The sequence below is a fragment of the Pseudochaenichthys georgianus genome, chromosome 6, assembly GCF_902827115.2.
Source record: "Pseudochaenichthys georgianus chromosome 6, fPseGeo1.2, whole genome shotgun sequence".
Classification (NCBI taxonomy): Eukaryota; Metazoa; Chordata; class Actinopteri; order Perciformes; family Channichthyidae; genus Pseudochaenichthys; species Pseudochaenichthys georgianus.
The window spans coordinates 9,127,662-9,154,569 of NC_047508.1; the positions used below are offsets into that span (position 1 = coordinate 9,127,662).

General features: G+C 41.1%; 1 protein-coding gene across 1 annotated transcript in view; it reads right to left on the minus strand.

The window, feature by feature from the left end:
* The window catches only part of fa2h (fatty acid 2-hydroxylase), a 76,853-nt gene that overhangs the window by 6,039 nt on the left and 43,906 nt on the right, over positions 1-26,908 (minus strand). Inside the window, exons 2-6 of the mRNA XM_034084382.2 lie at positions 22,836-22,961; positions 13,124-13,266; positions 6,582-6,682; positions 4,873-5,045; positions 2,569-2,821 (exon numbers count right to left, since the gene is read on the minus strand). Coding sequence (XP_033940273.1) covers positions 2,569-2,821; positions 4,873-5,045; positions 6,582-6,682; positions 13,124-13,266; positions 22,836-22,961 — 796 coding nt within the window. The remainder of the gene's footprint in view (positions 1-2,568; positions 2,822-4,872; positions 5,046-6,581; positions 6,683-13,123; positions 13,267-22,835; positions 22,962-26,908) is intronic.

The following is a 26,908-nucleotide window of genomic DNA, read 5'->3' on the forward strand; positions in this document are numbered from 1 at the left end:
ATAAAATCACATGGATAGGTTCCTAAATACATTTACCATTTAAAAAAAAATAGTAACCCATGTCCATATGTTTATTTGGGGGTAGTACATTTAAACTATAAGGCTATCACTATGGGCCCTGCCTGTACCTGTTCGCTCAGACATGGCGTGAAGGGTCTGCTAACAAAATGACCAACCGAAAGGTTAATGTTAATGTTGTTGCATGTCACAAAGGCATGTCACCTCAAACCCCTCCCCCCCCCCAGCTACCAGCACCCCCCCCCAAGTATATTTCAGATCTGTGGGAAACACTGTATATATAGTATATATATCTTTTAATGTTACCCTTTTATTTCACATTAAATATGTTTATTTACCAGTCAAGTCCCACTAACATATAAACAGAGTTGGGTGTAACTGTTACTGTAATAATATTACTTTGTCGGTAACGGAGTAGTGTAACGCGCTACTTTTATAATTCAGTAATCACACTACAGTTACTAACATTGCCCCGACACGCGTTACTTCGTTACTTTCTAAAATCAGTCATAATCAAACCTCAACAAACACCTGCAAAGAACATATGCTAAGGTGAAGCTAACGCACATAGCTGTTGTTTATTTATATCACACTGTCTGTCCTTCTTCTCTGTTTTCCGGTTGTTGCCTTTTTTGAATGACGAATACACACGACCGCCGCCTGCTGGTAAGGAGAGTTATTGCCACTCACGCATGAGCAGTTCGTACGTGCTCGGCTGAAGTCTTTGCGGTGTGCTCCAGTCTGGCTCCAGTGCAACACATGGCCAACACGCAGGAGAACACGCTGACGCAACAGCGTGAGCAGAGATAGACTGCGCAAAATATACAGATAGCAGGAGACAGAGGACAGCCACGGTCAGATAGCAGGAGACAGAGGACAGCCACGGTCAGATAGGAAAACATTCAGGATCTGGATCAGTCTTATGCGACAATGGAAACTGAACTAAAGAGAACATTTGAAACTTTAGCAGTCTGCGTGATCTGCCTGCAGGGAGGGGCGGGCCGGCCCTGCGAGTAAAGTAACGAGTAAAGTAACGAATTGCTTTATGTAGAGAGTAACGAAGTAGTGTAATATATTACTTTTTTTTAAAGTAATATGAATATATTACTTTTTTTTAGTAACGACCCCATCTCTGCATATAAACTCCTCCTCCATGCCCCTCCCTCTCAGTACCTCACAGATCTCCCCTGCCATACATCCCATCCCGTACTCTTCCATCCTCAGACTCTGGTCTACTTCCCATTCCCCCTTCACGCCTCTGCACTTTAGGGGACCGTACTTTCAGTGTCGAGTTCCAACCCTCTGGAACTCCCTCCCTGCTGAAATCCGTAACGCCCCTTCTCTGGACATCTTCAATTCAACCCTGAGACCTCATCTGTTTAAGATAGCCTTCCAACCTTATTAATATTAATAATAATAATAATAATAATAGCTTAGATTTATATAGCGCCTTTCATGGGACCCAAGGTCGCTTTACAAAGAAAAACAGGAGTAAAAACAAACAAAAACAAAAGTCAGACAGACAAAACAACAAATAAATTAGGGGCCGAAGGCCTTGGCAAACAGATGGGACTTGAGGGCCCTTTTGAAGGCGTCAAGTGTGGGTATGTTGCGGATATCCGAAGGGAGAGCGTTCCAGAGGGTGGGGGCTTCCACACTGAAGGCTCTGTCCTCTGAAGACCGCAGGTTCCGGGGTGGGGCATGTGGGCAGAGGAGGTTCAATAAGTACAGGGGGGCATGGGCATGGAGGGACTTGTAGGTAAGGAGGAGGACTTTATAGGTTATGCGGGACTTGACCGGCAGCCAGTGGAGGTGGATGAGGGTGGGAGTGATGTGCTGCCATGGCTTTGTGTGCGTCAGTACCCTAGCAGTACAGTTGTGAACATACTGGAGCCTGTCCAGGGGTTTTGTTGGGGACCCCAAACAGGACACCATTGCAGTAGTCCAAGCGGGAGGTGACAAAAGCGTGGACTAAGGTTTCTGCAACCGACTCCGAGAGTGACGGTCGGAGTCTGGCAATGTTCTTTAAATGGAAATTTAGAAATGGAGATTTGGTGACAGACTTAATGTGGGAGTGGAAGGAAAGGGTGTCAAAGATGACACCCAGGTTGCGGACTTCAGGAGATGGGCAGATGGACCAGCCGTCAACCTCAAGGATGAAGTCACCTTCTGAAGCAGAGCCTTGGGGGCCATAACCATGAGCTCTGTTTTCCTTAGTTACTCATCCCCTGCCCTCACAAACACTGTCGCACATCGCCTAATATGCCTTCTGTGATCTGGCCCAGATTGTGCTTTAAATTATGTTCCCTCTGTAAAAGTGACCTTGGGTTTATGAAATGCACTATGACATAAGTAATTATTAATAACATCAATCTTTATTCAAACGTTATCATTTATTTGGATTGTGATTCCATTGAGAGAAATGTGGACTTCAGTAGCTTGCCCAAGGACACAATGACATCTTTACTAAGGAGACTGGGGTTGGAACTACTGACCGACTAATTCATGGATGACCCTATCTTGTAATACCCTCTGGTTTCAGGTGCTCACCTGCTTTCTGGTGCTCAAAGTGGTGTTTGACGTGGTAGGCCTTCAGGCCGTACATATAGGAGCCCTTCTTTGGCGACCCGTAGTGAAGGTAGTAGTGGATCATATCGTACACCACGTAGCCGCACAGTCCTCCTACAAACACGGAGGTCCCCAGGATCTGCGGGAGCGTGCTGAGGAGGATTAGATAGAAGCTTCCCACCACTAAGGAGGCCAGGCCGGGGGGGAAGACCAGCCGAGCGCCGTCGAACGGAGACTGTGGAGACAGATATTATGCAGTGAGAAAAATTGCCAAAGTCAGCCCATTTTTCAATAAAGATGATGCTGAAAAAACTCATTCATGTGTTCATTTTAAGTAGGATGGACTATTGTAAAGCTCTTTTTACAGGTCTACCAAAACAGTCAATCTAAAAACTCCAGCTAATTGGACTTCAACACCCATGCAGATGACATTGTACATGATAGTTGTTGTCAAATGAATACACTCAACAGGTGCACTTTTTGAACAAAATCTAGATGGCCGACAAATTTAAATGTTGATAAGACTGAGGTAATAACTATTGTTTATCGCAAAGAGATGGACAACCACATTATAGCCCAAAAACTGTAAAAATATTGGTGTCATCTATGATAACAACCACAGTCCCAGTTAAGCCCTGAGCCTGTTTTTCAGGTCTCAGGCTCGAAAATGACATTCCCAGAACAATGACTATACTTTCACTTCTAAAAGGGGTAAATTAATAATCTTAGGGAAAAAAAACCCACTTCTGGGGTCATTTGGGTGCATTTTCCATATCTCTGGCCCCCATCGGTTGATTTTGATGATTTTAACCATTAGAGCCAATAGAATCGAGGGGAAGTTCCTAAAATCCATCTAAACATTACCCATTGGTGAATGAGTGATGACTAGCCAGAATGCCCCAGAACCGGAAGGCGTCATACACTCTAGCAGCTATCGTAGCAGCTAATATGAAATCTCCGTTATTGACATAAACATGGTATGATGGATTATCAGTAATAATTTCAAAGTGACACAGACACATTGGATTAACCTTCAGCAGCGTTTTTATCGATTTAATGCCATTGAACACAACTTTTGATCAGAACAACAGCAACGGTAAGACTTATTTTCCGATTTGGTCCCGTAAAGCAAATGTTTTTGTTATTGTTTGTTGTCATTTCGCCGCGAGTTCTGATCGCTCAGTGGTGATACTTATATGTCTGGAATCTGTGGAATCTCAGCTTGCTAATCGATATCTTGGTTGTGCAGATACGATAAGTAATAAGGGTATTTTAATGTGAGATATGTGCTAAGTGTGTTAGCATTTTTTCGCTCAGGGCTAATTCAGAGCCTTTGTTATTACCCTTATGTTTTGTTTTGCTAAAAATTGTTAATATTGTCTGATAGCTGAGTTTCTTCCTGTTAAGTGGATATGACACATTCATAGTTTATTAAATGTTAAGAAGCCCTCAGATGCTATTTCTTGCAAGATGTTGCGTTTTGCCCCCGCCCGCGGGGTCGTGGGGTTTAACTGGTTAATTAAACATTAACCAGCCATGGTAATAAAGTTGTGCAATCTCGTTTACTACAGCGCTAGTGGCTCCCATTAAGATTATTACAGATGTCTTATTCTAAAATTGCAGCTGCTAGCTTACCAAAACTATTTTAAAAAGTATTTAACGCAATTTTTGCTTCACTTCTTTCAAACCCGGTAAACTTTTGAATTGATTTAAGATATTATTGATAACTTTTAAAGGCCGGCAGCTACACCTCAGATCTCGGCAAGGTCCTCATACCAATTCTGCGATCTACGCTGAGGACTGGGTGCTTTCAATTTTAATTAAATCCGGATTATCCGGAAAATAGTTTTCATTATTGTTTGTCTGCCATTTATTGTTGACTTCAAAAGGACTTTGAAACTTTATGTTTTTGCTATATAAATAAAGTGTATTACTGCTTGTTTTAAGAGAATCATAAACGACAACTGGCTAATTTAACTACTGATAACAATACATGCGCACTCAGATCAAAGTAAAATAAAAAAGTAAAATTGAAACTACTCTATGGGGATTGGGAAACAGTTGTCAGTCACAGAAACAGAAAAAGATATTCCTTTATTGTGCCATAAAGTACTAAATGTTGATTAATAATTAAACCAGTTCCATGCTCATGAGATCTGCCCGTCCCTGTGTGTGTGTGTGTGTGTGTGTGTGTGTGTGTGTGTGTGTGTGTGTGTGTGTGTGTGTGTGTGTGTGTGTGTGTGTGTGTGTGTGTGTGTGTGTGTGTGTGTGTGTGTGTGTGTGTACCTTGTGGTGCTGTCCGTGCAGGAGGAAGTGTATCGTGATGAGGTAGTAGTTATGGGCCGGGGGTTTCATGTGGAAGACGAAGCGATGGATGCAGTACTCGATGAACGACCACAAGAACCAGCCCATCAGAAAGAGCAGGGGGAACAAGTACTTATGGATCGGGATAGAAAAGTCTGGGAAACACACACACAAATGACTTAGTGTGTGTGTGTGTGTGTGTGTGTGTGTGTGTGTGTGTGTGTGTGTGTGTGTGTGTGTGTGTGTGTGTGTGTGTGTGCGTGTGTGTGTGTGTGTGTGTGTGAGTTAAGCCCTGTAGTACCAGTTTGAGTGTTTAGGTGCCATGTAAAATAAATCATGTGCTTCGAACACACCCATCACAGAGCTCTATTGTGGTGTGATTTCAATAACCAAATCCACGTGCCACATAAACAGACGTGTCATGTGTTATACTGAGTGGTACACTGGAAAACAGGACCAAAACAGAGCAGAGCTACTGCAAAACATTCAAAAGTATCTCATAAACAGATAAGATTATTTTATTTGAGTCACAAGTTTTATTGTCATGTACAATAGTGACACAGTATAATTGTTGGCTATTCCCAGGTTTTTCCAGTGCAAGATACAAGGTATGATGTAATAGTTATACATCATTTTACGTCAGAACAAATATTCACACCAGATGTTTGGACATGTGGCAAAACTACAATATAGTAAAAGTAGGTTTAACTTAAAAAGGTAAAAACATTCACTGACGTTGCCGCCTTGTTAACTTTAAACTTGTTTTATAGCTTTGTATTGTTGACACAGTGTACTTTGTGTACACACAGTGCAGGGAGAAACTGTTCAAGCAGGAGTCCCACATTATTTAGCTACTCACCTGTGTGTGTGTGTGTGTGTGTGTGTGTGTGTGTGTGTGTGTGTGTGTGTGTGTGTGTGTGTGTGTGTGTGTGTGTGTGTGTGTGTGTGTGTGTGTGTGTGTGTGTGTGTGTGTGTGAGTTAAGCCCTGTAGTACCAGTTTGAGTGTTTAGGTGCCATGTAAAATAAATCATGTGCTTCGAACACACCCATCACAGAGCTCTATTGTGGTGTGATTTCAATAACCAAATCCACGTGCCACATAAACAGACGTGTCATGTGTTATACTGAGTGGTACACTGGAAAACAGGACCAAAACAGAGCAGAGCTACTGCAAAACATTCAAAAGTATCTCATAAACAGATAAGATTATTTTATTTGAGTCACAAGTTTTATTGTCATGTACAATAGTGACACAGTATAATTGTTGGCTATTCCCAGGTTTTTCCAGTGCAAGATACAAGGTATGATGTAATAGTTATACATCATTTTACGTCAGAACAAATATTCACACCAGATGTTTGGACATGTGGCAAAACTACAATATAGTAAAAGTAGGTTTAACTTAAAAAGGTAAAAACATTCACTGACGTTGCCGCCTTGTTAACTTTAAACTTGTTTTATAGCTTTGTATTGTTGACACAGTGTACTTTGTGTACACACAGTGCAGGGAGAAACTGTTCAAGCAGGAGTCCCACATTATTTAGCTACTCACCTGTGTGTGTGTGTGTGTGTGTGTGTGTGTGTGTGTGTGTGTGTGTGTGTGTGTGTGTGTGTGTGTGTGTGTGTGTGTGTGTGTGTGTGTGTGTGTGTGTGTGTGTGTGTGTGTGTGTGTGTGTGTGTGTGTGTGTTACCTGAAGTGAGTTCTAGCCTGGTGGTGCCCTTTGCCAGCGTGGTGTAGCAGTACCAACTGTAATACAACACAATTGGAAGCCACACCACTGGAACCCAATACCTGCAACAAAAGAGCATTTAGCATAATGGTCACACTTTTATTATTTTCCTCATGTTTGTTTTTATATATCATAGCACACTGAGTGTGGTGCGGCCTCAGAGGAGCAGGAACCTTAATCTTAAAATACTTAATGGGTTAGTTAAAAAGCTGCTTACATGATTGTGTAGAACACTATAAAAGGGATTTGGAGTGCAACAGCTCATTGCTGTCAGGGTTAAAATATGTTTAGGAATCATTGACTACAACTGTTTCTTTATGGTACAATGTTCAACAATTTTTTTTAACAGCCAATTGAGATGGCATCCCTTCATTACGATACAAATGTTTCATCAGACACTGAGAATTATATAGCAGTGGACTTGTCATGGGGATATAGGGGTTTTGTGGTTAATGTTTAGATATTTGCTTAATTTTGTACCAATAGCTTTGGCCTAATGTGCCACCGTAGACACTTTGAGTGAACAAGACTGGACATTTCCCAATTTATTCCGCACTTTTAGCTTTGTATTTTCACTTAGAAACTATTTTTAATAAACTCTCAATCCCAGCATGCAATGCTATACTGACTCAGATTAGAGGTAGGCAACGGTGAATAAACTAAGGTTCAGCATCACACCGTTTGAGGATTTTTCCGGATAAACTGAGGATCTTGGGACCTTTCCACGTACCAACAAGTGTCCTACTATAAGTCCCCTGCAGCTACACTTCAATCGCCATTATTGCATCACAACGTATCGCTTTAGTTTTTGTATCATCCTGGAACATTTTTGTCAATAAAACCAATGCATATTTTTGATTGGATAAACATCATGTTGGCCATTAACACAATCCTATATATATATATATATTAGGGCTGTCAAACGATTAACATTTTTAATCAGATTAATCACAGCTTAAAAATTAATTAATCATGATTAATCACCATTCGAACTATGTCCAAAATATGCCATTTATTTATGTATATTGTTGTGGGAATGGAAAGATAAATGAAAGAAGGCGGATATATCCATTTAACACAGTATCTATGTTTATTATAACATTTTTCTGCGTGTCAAAATGAAAGACAACCCACACACACCTATCAATCATCAAACCGTGGGGTCTTAATTCATTACGTGTTGATTTATATCAACGGGGGAGTACTTCAGGAAAGTCGACAGAGGGGGGGGGCGCGCTAGTGGAGTACTTCGTGAGTGACCACAGAGTGTGAACGTTGTGATCAGCTGTTTTAGCGCAGTTCTCCAGTGATGGGGGGAGTCTCCCTCCGCAGCCGGTTGGCGTAGTTTTGGCACAGTTCCGTTGTACAGACCGACGTTAACAGCAGCCCTGTATGTGCACACGGAGACCGACTCTGTCGTCCGGTGATCTAACCACCTTCTGGAAAAGCTACGTCGGTACGCAAATGCGCTTTGTGACACAAGTGACCAGTGGCGGCTGGTGGAACATATTTTTGGTGGGGCTATTGATATAGTGAGTAAAAACATTTTTTGAGGAGAAATGACCCCTTAAATTAGGACTTCTGATGATGTAATGGCGCGTTTCCAGTGCAGCGCGGAGCTCGCTTTAATGCTGCGTTCAGACCGGACGCGATGCGAATATTCGCTTCACTCTAAATGCTCCTATCGCATCGCTCTAGTCGCTCGAGTTTCACCGCAGCTGCCAGCTGTGTTTACTCGCATCATTCAAACAAGACGCGCTGGCTCGGGAGCTACAGCTACAACAAGAGTAACATATTTGACCGTGATTTAATTATAATACACGTTTCAAAATGATGCCGACGTAACAACACACTGATACCGGTTAGTAAAAACCATGAATTAATGCTTTGACAAGTCTGCAGACAGACGGCAGGCGAGAAACCTTTTAGAATGCTTTCTGAATGGAGCTTGGCTAAGCTAACGCTATATCTGCTCCGATCATCCACACTCACAACAACGGCCTACAGACATAAATAAACCAGCGACTGTATTCTCCATGACACAGACAGTCTGTGGTTTGTACTTGTTTAACTTTTGTCTAGTTTCTGAACAGATCGTATCTGTCCCCGGCTGTTTGAAGAGCAAGCATGTGAAACAAAAGACAGCATTTACCTGTTTGCATCCAGCTAGCCATGTGAGAAGCCTTGTTGATACGTTTTGTCTTTTTCACGAGCTTGCTGTATATACGAATCAGGTTGGTCCGGTCCAAGGTCTTTAAGTATCAATTTATCTCCCAAACTTCTCCTTTCAAAAGGATTGGAGAGTAGCTCTTGGGCGGACCGAGGTTCCGGCAACTCCACCTGCACACCATTCTCATCCAAATACTGCGTCACCTTGGTCACTCACGAGTCTAAAAAACGACTCCTCACGTCAACGCAGGTAATCAACATGGGCGCCAACGTCAGCGCCCACGTGACCAAAATATTTGACGGTGCTGATTGGCTGAAATTATGTTTTGGCGGCACAGTTTACTATTGAGACTTTTGCAACCTGCTAGTTGCTGCTGTTTCGCTCGGGGGCTCTGCCCCGTAATGATAAACTAATGCCATGGGCAAGGCCAGGCAGGAAACAGGTGACTTATCAGTAACTTTAGACATCGTAACACAATGAGATTGTATTGTAGATTATACATTTTTGTGATACTAATTGTATGATATTTACCTTGTTCATTACAAATTTAAATATATATATTTTTTAAATATATTTTTTTTAAATATATATTTTTTTATTTAATATTGTTTTTTATTTTTTATTTTGTATCTGGCAAGAGGTGGGGCGGCGCCCCTAGCGCCCCTATGGGCCGGCCGCCACGTATGGGGTGGGCCATTCTGCACATGCGTTAAATGCGTTAAATATTTTAACGCGATAATTTTGACAGCACTAATATATATATTAGTGCTGTCAAAATTATCGCGTTAACGGCGGTAATTAATTTTTTGAATTAATTGCGTTAAAATATTTAACGCATTTAACGCATGTGCAGAATGGCCCGCCCCATACATGCCACCAGTGGCAGCGCCAGGGTATGGCTGGGGTAGGCTACACCCATACCAAGAAATGGCTTAGCCCCACCATGAAAAATGATGTTAAAGTAAGCAAAATAAAGTCTGCCAACTCGCGCGGAGTAAATTGCACAGACAGCAGTTAGTAAGATTGATTTCAGTAGCCACGGTTTTGAAAACTTTTGTCACGTAGTGATCGTCTTCTCAATAGAACATCTTTGATAACGGCGTGGTGTTGTTGCAGGAAGTCCCTACGGAGAATACTCTTGCTGTAGTACAGGGCAGAGCCATATAATAGTAATAATATGGCTCTGGTACAGGGGTGCACATAACTGGTACGCAGGTTATGTGCGTAATCGGAAATGCGTACCGTCACTTGTGTCACAAAGCGCATTTGCGTACCGACGTACTTGTGAAGCTTTTCCAGAAGGCGGTTAGATCACCGGACGACAGAGTTGGTCTCCGTGTGCACAGACAGGGCTGCTGTTAACGTCGGTCTGTACAACGGAACTGTGCCAAAACTACGCCAACCGGCTGCGGAGGGAGACTCCCCCCATCACTGGAGAACTGCGCTAAAACAGCTGATCACAACGTTCACACTCTGTGGTCACGAAGTACTCCACTAGCCCCCCCCCCCCCCCCCCCTCGACTTTCCTGAAGTACTCCCCCGTTGATAGAAATCAACACGTAATGAATTAAGACCCCACGGTTTGATGATTGATAGGTGTGTGGGTTGTCTTTTATCTTGACATGCAGAAAAATGTTATAATAAACATACGTTAAATGGATATATCCGCCTGCTTTCATTTATCTTTCCATTCCCACAACAATATACATACATAAATGGCATATTTTGGACATAGTTTGAATGGTGATTAATCATGATTAATTAATTTTTAAACTGTGATTAATCTGATTAAAAATGTTAATCGTTTGACAGCCCTAATATATATATATATATATATATATATGGAGTTACTTTACACTATTAGGATTTTGTGGAGCTAGCCCAGCTAGCGGGGAACGTTCTCACAACTTTGGCTAACGTTACCTACAGGTTCTAATAATGTTTTAAAGAAACGTTTTAATCTGATGTTCAAATAACCTTTTTAGGATGTTTATTATTTCAAATAATGTTCCAATAAGGTTTAAGGTTAACTAAGACATAACGTTTTAACTGCAACCTTCAGAGGATGTTTTCAGGATGTTATTGAGGCCTGAGATGACAGCATTTTTTTTTATAAAACGTTCCTTTAATGTAATATGTTAACAAAGGTATGTTCCTTTAATGTGGTATGTTAACAAAGGTACGTTCCTTTAATGTGGTATGTTAACAAAGGTACGTTCCTTTAATGTGGTATGTTAATAAAGGTGGAACGTTTTGCCTGCAACATTCTAAGGATGTGTTTTGGACGTTGTTGGGGTAACACATTAAAGATGTTCTTTATAAAACGTTCCCTCAATGTTACATGATAACAAATTAAGAACATTCTCCAAGAAACATTCTGAAAATGTTTTCAGGATGTTATTCTTTTTTTATAAAACGTTCCTGTGATGGCAAATATTAACACGGTCATGGTCAACATTAGATTTAGAGCGCTTTAAAAAACAAATGTGTTGCATTTGTTTGAAAAGGATGTTTTGAAAAAAATCTGATGTCACCATATTTTAGAAAATAACAAACAAGCACGTAATTCATGATAAGCTGTAAGCAGATATTGCATGTTTGCGGTGGCATGTGTGAGTTCCCAGCTAGAAATGTTTGTTACCATTCATTGTTCTATGAATGTTTTCAGCGGGACGTTTTATTTTGGTTCTAAGAATGTTATTCTGAAAGGTAGGATAACGTTCTTTAAAAACATTCTTGAAATGTTTGGTGATAACCTTCTTAAAAAATGTTTGATAACCTTCTTAAGATATTTTTGATAACATTGTTAGAATATTATGCCCTACTATTCTTTAAACGTTTTCAGCGGGAAGTTTTAGTTTGGTTCCCAGAATGTTCTACTGAAAGGTAGGATAACGTTCTCTAAAAACATTCTTAACACTTTTGGTGATAACTTTCTTAAGATATATGAGCGCATTGAGACAATGAATAGGACGTATAAAAACAAATGTGCGTGCCAATATTCACTCACATGCACTTATAATCACACGTATGTAGGCCCACAGTATTCATAATATCATATTTGTAAAATATGAGAAAATAATCACACTTTTTTCTGACTTAATAGGTTGTGTCTCGTATGTAGGTTCTAACTGTCAGATAAGCTATCTGGCCATGTGTGGTTTGTGAGGGCTTTTTTTGCGTGCCACTCTAGCTTTGTACCAGCATATTCTTTGAAAACTTTGCCTGCTTTTGCCTCACACTCATTTGTATGTCTCTCCCAGGAGGAATCCAAGGCCTTCCACACTCCCAAGACCAGCCAGGCCTCTCTACCCACCCTGGAACAACTGTTTCCCACTGCCGCCATAACCAACCTCCACTCCCAGCTCCCCTTTTCTAATAAACAAATGTTACTTTCACCAGCTGATTCCGAGTCTGATTCTGGGTCCCCTCCAGTACATGTGACACCGACAGTGACTTGTACTAGCTGCTGGTCGCATACAAAAAGAAAAGAAAAGACTTCTGATAAATCGGAACGATAAAGCATGATATCCTACTCTAAAATAATAACATTCTGGCAAGATAAAAAAATCTAACTTGCAGCTGAAAACGTTTTAAGAATAGTAGGGCATAATGTACTAACAATGTTATCAAAAACAATTCAAAAAAGGTTATTACCAAGCATTTTAAGAATGTTTTTAGAGAAAGTTATCCTACCTTTCAGAAGAACATTTTGGGAACCAAAATAAAACGTCCCGCTGAAAACGCTTTAAGAACAGTAGGGCATAATGTTCTGACATTGTTATCAAAAACATCTTAAGAAGGTTATCACCAAACATTTTAAGAATGTTTTTAGAGAACGTTATCCTACCTTTCAGAAGAATATCCTGGGAACCAAAATAAAACGTCCAGCTGAAAACGTTTTAAGAATAGTAGGGCATAATGTTCGAAAGAATGTTATCAAAAACATCTTAAGAAGGTTATCAAAAACATCTTAAGAAGGTTATCAAAAACATCTTAAGAAAGTCATCACCAAACCTTTTAACAATGTTTTTAGAGAACGTTATCCTACCTTTCAGAAGAATATTCTGGGAACCAAAATAAAACTTCCCGCTGAAAACATTCCTAGAACAGTGAATGATAACATTCTCAGAATGTTTTTAGAACCAAACACTTCTAGCTGGGAGGTCTGTCTCGATGGACGGAGCTCAAGCACATGGCCTTTGTGCGAGTTTACTTTTTGAGCGTTGTGTTTGGAATTTGTTGTGAGTGGTTGTTAACTGTTGGAAACATGATTTACAGGTGGGTGGGGACAGTTGGTGGCTACCGGTATATTATTTATCAAGTCTCTTACCATGAGGTCTTGGTGCCGGCCTCCAGTAGGGGGTTTCCAAACAGTCTGATGGGTCTGTCGACTGGCTGGTGGACCCACGCATCGTATTTCTCTCCCAGGTGGCCCACCTGCCATGCCAGGGGCTTCCGCCAGTCTACCAAATCCTGTTGAGATACAACCAATGAGAAATGAGTCAAACATATTCTATACACATAAATATGGCTGTGCTGGAGAAAGCACCAAGAGCAGTTATCACAGAAACGTGGTTGTCTCAAGCAGGTGGCAGCAGAGAGTTACAAACTGAGACTTAACAAACCAGGAAGTGACTGCCTGGATGTTTGTATTGTGTTTGTGCTAGAAAATATAAAACATTTTAAGTCAAAGACCATTGGATTAGATACTATTATAAGCTCTTTACAAGCTCCTCATGCCTAAAGCTAGGGCTTGCACAATTCATCTAAATGTAAATATATACAATATTATTATACAATACAATATTTGAAATTAAGTATTGTGGAGCTGCAGACATATCCCCACCTGCTAATAGTATTCTACAGTTCCTCTACAACTGATTATTTAATTTCATCATAATGAGAATAATGCTGCGAAAATGATCCATCCTTCCTGCATTTTTGTTTTCATATTAGTCAAAACTATTTAAAATCGGTTTTTTCAAATTGAGTATCCTTTCCTACGTGAGACACGCATACAAAAAGTGGGTTGTACAGTCAAGTATCACACTAATCTGTTACTATAAAACCTATAAACCCCTCTGAGCACATCGGTATCAGGCACGGACTGACACAGTGACCTCAGGTTGTTTATCTTGTCCCACACTGATTCAAATAAACAACCTGTTTGCCTCGTAACGCCCTGCTCTGTCTTTTATTACCTCTGTTCACTCAGGACAAAGTGATGAACAGAGAGTGTGGTTTTCCTGGTTGAGCTGATAGTAGGTAATGCTGGGCACAACATGTACACGGCTAAATCTAAATAAAACAGTGTGAAGAAGACAAATGGTAAATTGACTGCATTTCTACAGTGCTTTTCCCCCGATTTACATATTCAAGTCAGCTTTCACCCATTCACACAGAGGCAGAGGCTGCCATAGAAAGTGCCACCTGCTCAGGGATCAATTAGGGTTAAGTAACTTGCCCGAGGAAACATCAAAATGTTGACTTCAGGGGCTGGGGTCCGCTGACCTACGGTTGGAGGATGACCATCAACCCCCTGAGCCACAGACGCCCACGTAAAAGCATGACATGGAAAGAAAAATGGGTAGAAATACTTTAAAGGGCCCTATTATGCTTTTTTGGAGATTCACCTTCCCTGTAGTGTGTTACATAGGTTTTTGAGCATGTAAAATCCCAAAGTTCCCTCTAGACAAAACACAAAACGCAATGCAATTTCTCCATAGGATTTTGGAAAATAGCTCGAAATAAGGTCTGTGTTTGACACAAATTAAAGAGACAGATCACGTGTTGTTCTATGACATTAAATACATCAGCAGTGACTCCACTGGTGATTTTTGAAGAGTTAACGTGTCTGAAAAACGATGGTTAACAAGTGGCTGAATAGGACTACAGAAGTTGTCGAGGTCATTTTACGTCATTACATCGAACACGTAAACACTCCCGCTAAGTTTGTTTGCCCTGTTCTGCTTGAAAGCAAGTACCTGCCTCCTGCCTCCTGTTAAAACAAATGCTTTAACTTGTACAATTTTGAATCTGTATTTTTGAATATGGATCTTAAGTTACGGTGACGTTGAATCAGCGACCCTGCTGTAGTTCGTTTATAGCATAACGTTAGCATTTTGGCGACTAGATTTCATCCATCCATCCATCCATCTTCTCCCGCTTATCCGTGGTCGGGTCGCGGGGGTAGCAGTTCCAGCAGAGAGCCCCAAACTTTCTTTTCCCTGGCGACATCAACCAGCGCTGACTGGGGGATCCCAAGGCGCTCCCAGGCCAGCGAAGAGATATAATCCCTCCACCTGGTCCTAGGTCTACCCCTTGGTCTCTTCCCAGCTGGACGTGCCTGGAACACCTCCCTAGGGAGGCGCCCAGGTGGCATCCTAACTAGGTGCCCGAACCACCTCAACTGGCTCCTTTCGACGCGAAGGAGGAGCGGCTCAACTCCGAGCGGCTCAACTCCGAGTCCCTCCCTGATGACCGCACTTCTCACCTTATCCCTAAGGGAGACACCAGCCACCCGGCGGAGAAAACCCATCTCGGCCGCTTGTATCCGCGATCTCGTTCTTTTGGTCATGACCCATCCTTCATGACCATAGGTGAGGGTAGGAACGAAAATGGCCCGGTAGACAGAGAGCTTTGCCTTCTGGCTCAGCTCCCTTTTCGTCACAACGGTGCGGTAAAGCGACTGCAGTACCGCTCCCGCTGCTCCGATTCTCCGGCCCAACTCACGCTCCATTGTTCCCTCACTCGAGAACAAGACCCCAAGATACTTGAACTCCTTCACTTGGGGTAAGGACTCATTCCCTACTTGGAGTGGATTGTCCATCGGTTTCCTGCTGAGAACTTATGAGCATCCTTATGTTCGAACATGGTGTTTGTTATGGCCAATCCATGACTAGCACAGAAGTCCAGTAACAAACCACCACTCCGGTTCAGATCAGGGGGGCCGTTCCTCCCAATCACGCCCCTCCAAGTGTCTCCATCATTGCCCACATGTGCGTTGAAGTCTCCCAGCAAGATTAAAGAGTCCCCTTCAGGAGCCCCATACAGGACTCTTTCCAGGGTCTCCAAGACGGCCGTATACTCTGCATAAGCACACACAACAGTCAGAGTTTTCCCCCCCATAACCCGCAGGCGTAGGGAGGCGACCCTCTCGTCCACTGGGGTAAACTCCAACAACGAAGCACCTAACTGGGGACTTGTGAGTATCCCCACACCCGCCCGGCGCCTCACACCTTGAGCAACTCCGGAGAAGAATAGAGTCCAACCCCTATCCAGAAGTAAGGTTCCAGAGCCGACGATGTGCGTAGAAGTGAGCCCAACCAGATCCAACTGGTAACGCTCCACCTCCCGCACAAGCTCCGGCTCCTTCCCCCCCAGAGAGGTGACGTTCCACGTCCCCAAAGCCAGCTTCTGTCGCCCGGGTCTGGTCCGTCGAGACCCTCCGCTTTCACTGCCACCCTTCTGGCAGCGCACCCAACCCCATCGTTGTTTCCCGTAGGTGGTGGGCCCGCGGGACGGAGAAGCGGAGGTGTTGCCCACCTTGCCTTTTCGGGCTGGGCCCGGCCGGGCTCCGTGGCAAGCCCGGCCACCAGACGCTCGCCGACGAGTCCTCCTTCTGGGCCTGTCTCCAGAAAGGGACCCCGGCTTCCTCCGGGCCGGGTATCCTCACTTCTTGTTTTTTTTTTCATGAGGTCTTTTGAACCAATCTTAGTCTGGCCCCTTGCCTGAGACCAATTTGCCATGGGAGACCCTACCAGGAACACAAGGTTCCAGACAACACAGCCCCCAGGTTCATCAGGGCACACAAACCTCTCTACCACGGTAAGGTGCTGGTTCTTCAGAGAGGCGACTAGATTTATGATTAGAACATTATAAAAGTAGGGTAGACATGTGGAAATTATTCGGCTGAACAAAACGTGATCCGTTTCTTAAATGTGTGTCAACCACAGACCTTATTTCGAGCTATTTTCCAAAATCCTACGGAGAAATTGCATTGCATTTTTGTCGAAGGAACTGGAAGGAGTTTACTTCCGGGTGTTATGACGCGTCACTGCGGTTCTCTATAGAGTGGCGAAGTCACGCCCATCTACTTCCGGTCCATGGGAACTTATTTCGGAAAAATAATGTATTGAAGTCAATGGAGAGAGAAAATGTATCTTTCGATCCCGTTTGAATTGTGCCATGAATTACACATATGATGTTTGTCAATCTTAAAAAATGATTTCACAGTTTGTCGTAAAATTGTTGAAATATAAGACTGAAAAATACGCAACTAGAAAGACTACAAATCCCAGAGTCGCGTAAGTGATGGCACAATTGTTTTCCTCCACTAAGAGATAGCTAAGATCAGCTAAGATAACTTTAACAAGATGGTGAATAGGACTACAGTATGTGTGCTTAGTACCAGGTTGTTATCATACCAGCAATGGGTCTTCCCAGCTAGCGGGGAACGTTCTCACAACTTTGGCTAATGTTAACTATTGGTTCTAATAAGGTTTTAAAGAAACGTTTTAATCTGATGTTCAAAGAACATTTTTAGGATGTTTATTTTTTCAAATAATGTTCCTATAAGGTTTAAGGTTAACTAAGACATAACGTTTTAACTGCAACATTCAGAGGATGTTTTCAGGATGTTATTGAGGCCTGAGATGACAGAAGGGTTTTATAAAATGTTCCTTTAATGTTACATGATAACAAATGAAGAACATTCTCCAAGCAACATTCTGCAAATGTTTTCAGGATGTTATTGAGGCCTGAGATGACAGAAAGTGTTTTATAAAATGTGCCTTCAATGTGATATGTTAACAAAGGTGGAACGTTTTCCTTGCAACATTCTAAGGATGTGTTTTGGACGTTGTTGGGTAACACATTAAAGATGTTCTTTATAAAACGGTCCCTCAATGTTACTTGATAACCAAAGAAGAACATTTTGAAAGCAACATTTGGATAATGTTTTCAGGAGGTTATTATTTTTTTATAAAATGTTCCTGTGTTGCGAAATATTAACAGGGTCATGGTCAGATTTATTTGTAGGGCGCTTTAAAAAACAAACTTGCTGCATTTGTTTGAAAAGGATGTTTAAAAGAAATCAGATGTCACCACTTTTTCGTTTTTAGAAAAAAACAAGCAGGTAATTCATGATATTGCACGTTTGCGTGTCTGAGTTCCCAGCTAGACATTGTTGGTTCTAAAAACATTCTGAGAATGTTACCATTCATTGTTCTAGGAATGGTTTCATCGAGATGTTTTATTTTGGTTCCTAGAATGTACTTCTGAAAGGTAGGATAACATTCTCTAAAAACATTCTTAAAATGTTTGGTGATAACATTGTTCGAACATTATACCCCAAGTGTTTTTGTTGTTTATGCACATATCTCTATGGTCATATGGATTGAATAACACTTAGAAAACCAAAGACAGATATATAGAAGAATGGACCGACTATCACTGCCCGTCCCTGAAACCCCTGTTAGTGGGTTAGTGCCCCCCCCACCTGCCTGCTGGTCTGCTCTACACGGCTGGGAGCAATCTCCAATCAACCACACCTGCAACCCGCTCATCAGCCACACGATGAAAGCCTGCAGCCTGCACTCATTCCCTGCCGGATTGTTGCGGTGAACGTTTTTTTGCGTGCCGCTCTAGCTTTTTACCTGCATATTCTTTGACAACTTTGCCTGCTTTTGCCTCACACTCATTTTTGTGTCTCTCCCAGGAAGAATCCAAGGCCTTCCACACTCCCAAGACCAGCCAGGCCTCTCCACCCACCCTGGAACAACTGTTTCCCACTGCCGCCATAACCAACCTCCACTCCCAGCTCCCCTTTTCTAATAAACAAATGTTACTTTCACCAGCTGATTCCGAGTCATCCTTTTACATGTGTTAATAGTCAAATTCCATCATAATCATCCTAATGACCACAGTGGTCAGTGCATTTACCCAGGAATTTTGAGTTGAACAATTACAGGAATATTATGTCTTTATGTTCTAATAATGTAAACATATTTTAGTAAATTGTTACCACAGAACATTTGCATACTTTTTTTTTAACATAAACCATCTTATCCTTCTCTACAATAATAACATTCTGGCAACATAAAAAATCTAACTTGCAGCTGAAAATGTTTTAAGAATAGTAGGGCATAATGTTCTAACAATGTTATCAAAAACATTTTAAGAATGTTTTTAGAGAACGTTATCCTACCTTTCAGAAGAACGTTCTGGAAACCAAAATAAAACCTCCCGCTGAAAACGTTTTAATTATAGTAGGGCATAATGTTCTAACAATGTTATCAAAAACATTTGAAGAAGGTTATCACCAAACATTTTAAGAATGTTTTTAGAGAACGTTATCCTAACTTTCAGAAGAACGTTCTGGGAACCAAACAAAAACTTCCCGCTGAAAACCTTCCTAGAACAATGACTAACATTCTCAGAATGTTTTTAGAACCAACAATGTCTAGCTGGGTTGCTCATTCTTTCGCTTCCCGTCTGATGAAAGGACCAGGAGTGGCTGGATCATGTTAGCTACCTAGCTAGTAGCTAGCACGTTAGTTAGCATTACAGCCTTGTCATTTTTATTAGCCTTAATATGAAGTAACATTAAGTAACCCAAAATGTTAAACAGTAAGAGTAGTAGTCATATTTCGTGAACCCTTTGAAGAGTACTGTCACCGGTGTGATCATTCTATAATACACAATTTAAGCCCGGGGGTGAAATGCTAACGCTACATTAGCATCGCCGATCTTTTCTACTTCATGCTATCTGCACACATGGTTGACATTAAACATTAAAAAGACCAGGCAGTTCAGAGAGAATCAAAGGAAGGCAGACAGGCAGCTTTGCATGACATTCTTCTGGACGTGTTTCCTTGTGATGATAGTGAGGGTAGTCAATCGTTTTGTTGACAAGACAGTAGTGACGACCATCTTGGTGACGTGTGTTGAGACAGCCTGCTCGTCACAGAACTCACAGTGTGCCAGCTGCTCAAAAGGGGCCAGCAGTGAATCAGCCATTCTCTAACAGGGCTGAAATAGAGGGATGCGAGGGATGTCTAAAATGCATGATTTGTTTGGTATTTTGAGCAAAACATATCATAGATATGTTTTTTATATATTTTATTTATCTGATACACATGATATATGCCTAAAAATAGCATAATAGGAGAAAAATGAACGACCATGTCACATGACAATCTTATCATGGATATATGCTAATTGTTCTATCATTATTGATTTACACTATTCATTACCATCAGACTGGCAATAACTGACAGTCAATATGGACTCCTCATATTAAGGCCTGTCATGCTGATGGTATTCTAAAATGAAATACAAGGAGTGTTGGCAGACTCAAAGTTAATGTCGTGAACAAACACCCCCACACACACACACACACACACACACACACACACACACACACACACACACACACACACACACACACACACACACACACACACACACACACACACACACACACACACACACACACACACACACACACAACACACACACACACACACACACACACACACACACACACACACACACACACACACACACACACACACACACACACACACACACACACACACACACACACACACACACACACACACACCACACACACACACACACACACACACACACACACACACACACAGGTGAGTAGCTAAATAATGTGGGACTCCTGCTTGAACAGTTTCTCCCTGCACTGTGTGTACACAAAGTACACTGTGTCAACAATACAAAGCTATAAAACAAGTTTAAAGTTAACAAGGCGGCAACGTCAGTGAATGTTTTTACCTTTTTAAGTTAAACCTACTTTTACTATATTGTAGTTTTGCCACATGTCCAAACATCTGGTGTGAATATTTGTTCTGACGTAAAATGATGTATAACTATTACATCATACCTTGTATCTTGCACTGGAAAAACCTGGAAATAGCCAACAATTATACTGTGTCACTATTGTACATGACAATAAAACCTGTGACTCAAATCAAATAATCTTATCTGTTTATGAGATACTTTTGAATGTTTTGCAGTAGCTCTGCTCTGTTTTGGTCCTGTTTTCCAGTGTACCACTCAGTATAACACATGACACGTCTGTTTATGTGGCACGTGGGTTTGGTTATTGAAATCACACCACAATAGAGCTCTGTGATGGGTGTGTTCGAAGCACATGATTTATTTTACATGGCACCTAAACACTCAAACTGGTACTACAGGGCTTAAGTCGTCAATCATTTTAGAAGAATAGATTGGGAGTAGCTTTTACGGATGGAAACACTGTGGAGTGTGATATGGCCAAGGCGAGGTGTACTATGTGAACAGTGACGCGTTTAACTCATTACATTGATGCTTGGCAACAGAGATAGCTAGATGGACTGGTTGAATGTGCCATCACTATGTGCTTTGTGAGGAGCTGGTATGCTGATACAGCTGAAGACTAGAAAAACATTCTTTGTCAAACTGCTCCATCACATGAACATGATGTAACCCTCCTGGTATCCTCAGATTTACTTTACACCCTTTGTCCTCCGGGGTCAATTTGACCCCGGTAGTTTAAAACTCAAGACAATGATCATATTCCAAATGTTAACCAAAATGTATGTCTCTGGTGCTTTAGGTATCTTAGTTGACTACCTAAATAACCATTTAAATAAAACATTACCCCAACCGTCCCCCCCACAGACCCCTTTATACATCCAGAATTCCTATTATGTGACTATTGAAAAATATATAAATCACCATAAAATCTCACTGACTGAAATAAAATGTTAAAGTAAGATCTTTTTGATGTTGTTAAAGGACCAATAACTAAAGCAGAGGGTCGTTTTTTTTTTACAATGATACATTTGCATGTAATAGTCACCTCGATATCATCCTACACAATCAACACAAATATGTGTAAAATATTGACATTTTTATGTTTTATATTACTAAAACAGCCTGGGGTCAAATTGACGCCAAGGAACACCGATGCGTACAAAGTGTGTACAGGACATTTAAAAAAGATCTTCATTTTCATGTTATGTTTACCCATTAGTTCTCACTAAATTAGGAAAAGTCATGAAATACTAAGAAAATAAATAATGTGAACCATTTTTTTAGATACGTTAAACATTGAATGGGGTTAAAAAGCATCATCATGTGATATCTGAATGAACGAACATATGTTTGTGTCTTACTGAGATTCCGACAAAATAACTTCTTGCAGATTAAAAAAATAAAGAGAAACCTAATCCAATTATAAAAGTTACTTAATGAATTAGTATACTTGGAGTTAACTCAACTACAGACAAGAAATAAGATAATAATTGTTTGCAATGCACTGTATCTTCATGCGTTGATGCCTCTTGGCACAAACAATAATCTAGAAGAACTGGAAATCATATTCTAAATGCATTTTTAAATGGTAATCTGATCTGATTGTAATCCCAATTACGTAACAGCATTCCAAGTATTCTGTTACTACCAGCGTGTTGTCTCGCAGTGTGAGAACTCCAGCCTACTCACAAACAGGCCAGTCGGATGAAAGGAGGCAGGGTGAATAACCTGAAGACTGTTCACCTGTATTCTACCCCCCATCAACAGCGCATACACACTGCTCGAACTATTCTATGTTATTTGGTCGCTCTCATTCCAGTCCAGAGTATGCCACTACAGATCAGCTCAACAAACACACACACACAAGAGATAATCTATGTAGGAATACACACACACACACACACACACACACACACACACACACACACACACACACACACACACACACACACACACACACACACACACACACACACACACACACACACACACACACACACACACACACACACACACACACACACACACACACACACACACACACACACCACACACACACACACACACACACACACACACACACACACACACCACACACACACACACACACACACACACACACACACACACACACACCCACACACACACACACACACACACACACACACACACACACACACACACACACACACACACACACACACCTTGTCCATGTCCACAGTGCTGCAGCAGTTGTACGTGTCATTGTCGTCCTCCTCTTTTTGTTCTGCCGTCTTTTCTGAATTGTTTTCTTCTGTCTGCTCGCTGGCCTTCCTCCTCTCTCTCAGATTCTGAAGAAAAACAGGACAAAAAACGTCATATAACGTCATCAACAACAGGTACAGGTAGACAGGTGTTTGAATTGGCAGTCATTGAGAGAGTCATCATAGACCAATACAAATACGTTGAAATAGGGCCCATCAAATACTATGTGGTCAAGATGCACAAACACTTGTTGCACGTACAAAATAAACAATGTAAACATTGGCATGTACATTTATCTTTATGACCTGATGATCAAAGTAGCTCAGGTGTTGGCCATCCTGCTCCTTTCACATCTCCGTTGAGTCGTGCATTTGTGCAGTACTAATTGGGCAATCTCAAAATGATATCAGAATACTGGAATTGGCTTTTGTGTCAAATCAAAGACATTAACCTAAAAAAAGAAGCTTAAGTAAAATGTCAAATAAAAGATCAAATAAAATAGCGAAAAATATATTTATATATAAATGAAGTTAAAGTCAAATTGTGAACATTGTACAACAATATATTAAATGGATATTACAATAAAGACAGTGGTGTATCAGTATTAATAAGATATTCCTGTATTGCCCTGTTAAAATGCGCAATGTGGCTAATGATAGTGAAGTAAGTCCTCAGGCCATGAGTAATACTAGTGTGTATTTACTCAGTGACTGATGCTTTGAAGGAGTTAAACAGTCACAGTGGGTCATTCATTGGATGGGAGAGATGGGAGGCAGGTAAAGACAAAGTTAAGGAGCTAAATGCACAAGAGCTTTTCCAATATCCTGGAACGGGAGATTAGTTGGGTGGAGTTATAGGATGCGGTCGAAACTCCAGATTAATGTAAAAAAAGATGACGACTCATGTAACTGCTAATAACCTATAAAACTATTAGTACAGGGTCGTGTGATAATTGACTTTGGGCAAGTGGATTTCTGACCAACTCCCAGCCTACTCAGAGTGAACCTGGTGTGTGTGTTGTGGGGCGAGTCACACGGTCCATTTCGGGGCTGCTCTTTGCTCAACTCTGTGGGATGTTACAGCCTCATCACCATACTTAATGCTTATGACCATGTGACATAACAATAAACATTTATAATGTTCAGTTTCTGAACATCTGACCTCACGACCTCATATTTTTTAAATATATTTTCCATTACAACTGCAACTTTATTTATTACAACCTCTCAAATCAGTCATTACAACTTGACGAATCTGCTCTGTGGCAGTATAAATCGACGGATCTGCGGTCTTGACTTTTGCTACACTTCTTGCGATAAATGTGTCGCGAAAGTAATTTTCACCTGTAGATGTGGGGGGAGGGAGGGGGGTTGGAGCAAAGGGGCGGAGCTATCAGAACAACGAGGCTTGGGTCAGTCACAGTCACAGTCAGGTCGAACCGGATGACTGCGGGGCTACTGTTCGTGTCGCTACCAGTCCGCTGACATGGCGCGTCAATCAACGGTAAGTTTTGCCCAGTACTTGCCCAGTATTACTTTGAATATTATTATTGTGATTGAGGATTAAATCCGCTTTGAAGACCACCGTTTTATATCGTGCAGTTTAGCGGCGAAATAACGTCAGTCAGCCAGCTAACGCTAGCTTTGTTGAGTGTATGCTAGCTAAACAAGTAGTGGCTGTAGTCTATACAGCAGTAATTCATATATTATAGCCTACTGCTTTGGCACTAACGGTTGATAAGCGTTTATGAAAATAAAACCAATTTAACTGTACTGAAATAATGACACGTTTTATAATTGTCTTGGGCTCCTGCTGTGTTTTTAAAGCCTTTGTAAATTATCCATGCTATTTTCTATTTAGCTAACGTCGAAGTAGTGTATGTGAAATCAACCTCACAATAAGATGTGTGTATATTACAATTATTAATGTCATATTTCAAGATGATTACTTAGATATTACAATATGGTTGGTTGAGCTGGAGTTCATTATTGAGCTTACAAGTTAACGTCACAGTCATCTGAATAACAAACCCAAACCTTGTTTTTATTAATTGTATTACAAATTGATATCAAATAAACAGTAAGCATTGGTAACACAATTTCCAAAGTTACAGTAAAATAAAAAGGACCCTGACTCGGACAATACACAATCCAACATGTTCAACAGAAGAGAATCAGTTATATTGTTTGTACACATGGTACTTTACATATATATATATATATATCTGTTTGTTTAAAGTGTCCAGGTGATGCAGACAGGCTGGACCAGAGAGTGAGAGACAGAACTGGACTCCTCACAGCAGTGAACTTCAGCTCAGGTACTAAGACTCTTTTTTCATACTGTACAAATAATCAAGAAAGATATTGGTTTAAATGAATGAAGTATTGACTTGAATACACTGATATACATTCCATTAAGTAAGGGATAATGTGCTGCGACGCGGTCATTATGGGGAAAAGAACACCGACAGGCTGATCAGGAGCCCGACGCGAAGCGGAGGGATCTAGATCGGCATGAAGGTGATAATGACCAAGTCGCTGCACATTATCCCGCTTATTACATGGCCACATTCTCAACAAAGTAACGTTATGACTTCCAATATTAATTGAAATGCTTTTATGGATTTAGAAAATGATTTTATTGATTTAAAAAATAGTTGTATGTATTGATTTAAATTGACATGCATCCGCGAAGAAAAATAGTCCGATGTTACTGTTTGAACTAACGTAGCAACGGCAGGAACTGCTTCGATAGCGTTTTTGAGGAGCTTTCTGATTACAGATTTGAAAACATCGCTGCTTGCTTTAAAAGTAGCACAATTCATTATGTCAAACCTTGGAAAGTATCTCGATATCCCTGCCCTGATGCCAAAGGAACTGCACACTGTATGTTTTGCCATTTGATGTATATGTCTGGACCGCTGCGTAAAAAGGAGGGTTTCTGCCCGTTACTTCTCCGCTGTTTTCTTGTCCCTCTTGTCTTTTTCTTTTCTTCACTGGGGACTCATCAGCCACTAACTATTACTCCAAATTACTGTGCTCTCCAAATATATTAAAATGAATGTTAAAATCCTCCATGTTGCTATCACACGACAGCGGAAAACTAAAGACAATCAGACAGTTTGCTTGCTTTTCAAACTGTTACATTTGAAAAACAGTGAGAGCGTCTCTTGTCAGTTTGAAAAGCCAACGGTAGGACCTGCTTGCGTTTTTGAGGAGCTTTTTGATTACAGATTTGAAAACATCGCTCCTTGCTTTAAAAGTAGCACAATTCATGATGTCAAACCTTGGAAAGTATCTAGATATCCCTGCCCTGATGACAAAGTAACTGGCAAGTGAATATGTGTCGCCGTTTGATGTCTATGTCTGGACCGCTGCGTAAAAAGGAGGGTTTCTGCCCCGTTACTTCTCCGCTGTTTTTCTTGTCCCAGTTCGAAAAGCAAACTGCATGCAGTTTGCTTTTCGGCCCAACTGTATACAGTTAAATCGACCGGACTTCTTTCTGAAGATGTGAGCGTCCTTAACAACGGTCAATAAGCCCTTGACAGCGGTCTATCTGTTCGGTATTAACAACGTGTCACGTGTTCTGAATTGACCAATCAGAATCGAGTATTCAACTAAGCCATGTAATAAAGCTTTTTGTTTATCGACCATCTCTCTCCAGTCTTTTGCTTTGGGGTCCAAAATCCGAACTGGGACAAGAAAAACTGCGGAGAAGTAACGGGCAGAAACCCTCCTTTTTACGCAGCGGTCCAGACATAGACATCAAACGGCGACACATATTCACTTGCCAGTTACTTTGTCATTAGGGCAGGGATATCTAGATACTTTCCAAGGTTTGACATCATGAATTGTGCTACTTTTAAAGCAAGGAGCGATGTTTTCAAATCTGTAATCAAAAAGCTCCTCAAAAACGCTATCGAAGCCTGCCGTTGCTACGTTAGTTCAAACAGTAACAACGGACTATTTTTCTTCGCGGATGCATGTCAATTTAAATCAATACAACTATTTTTTAAATCAATAAAATCATTTTC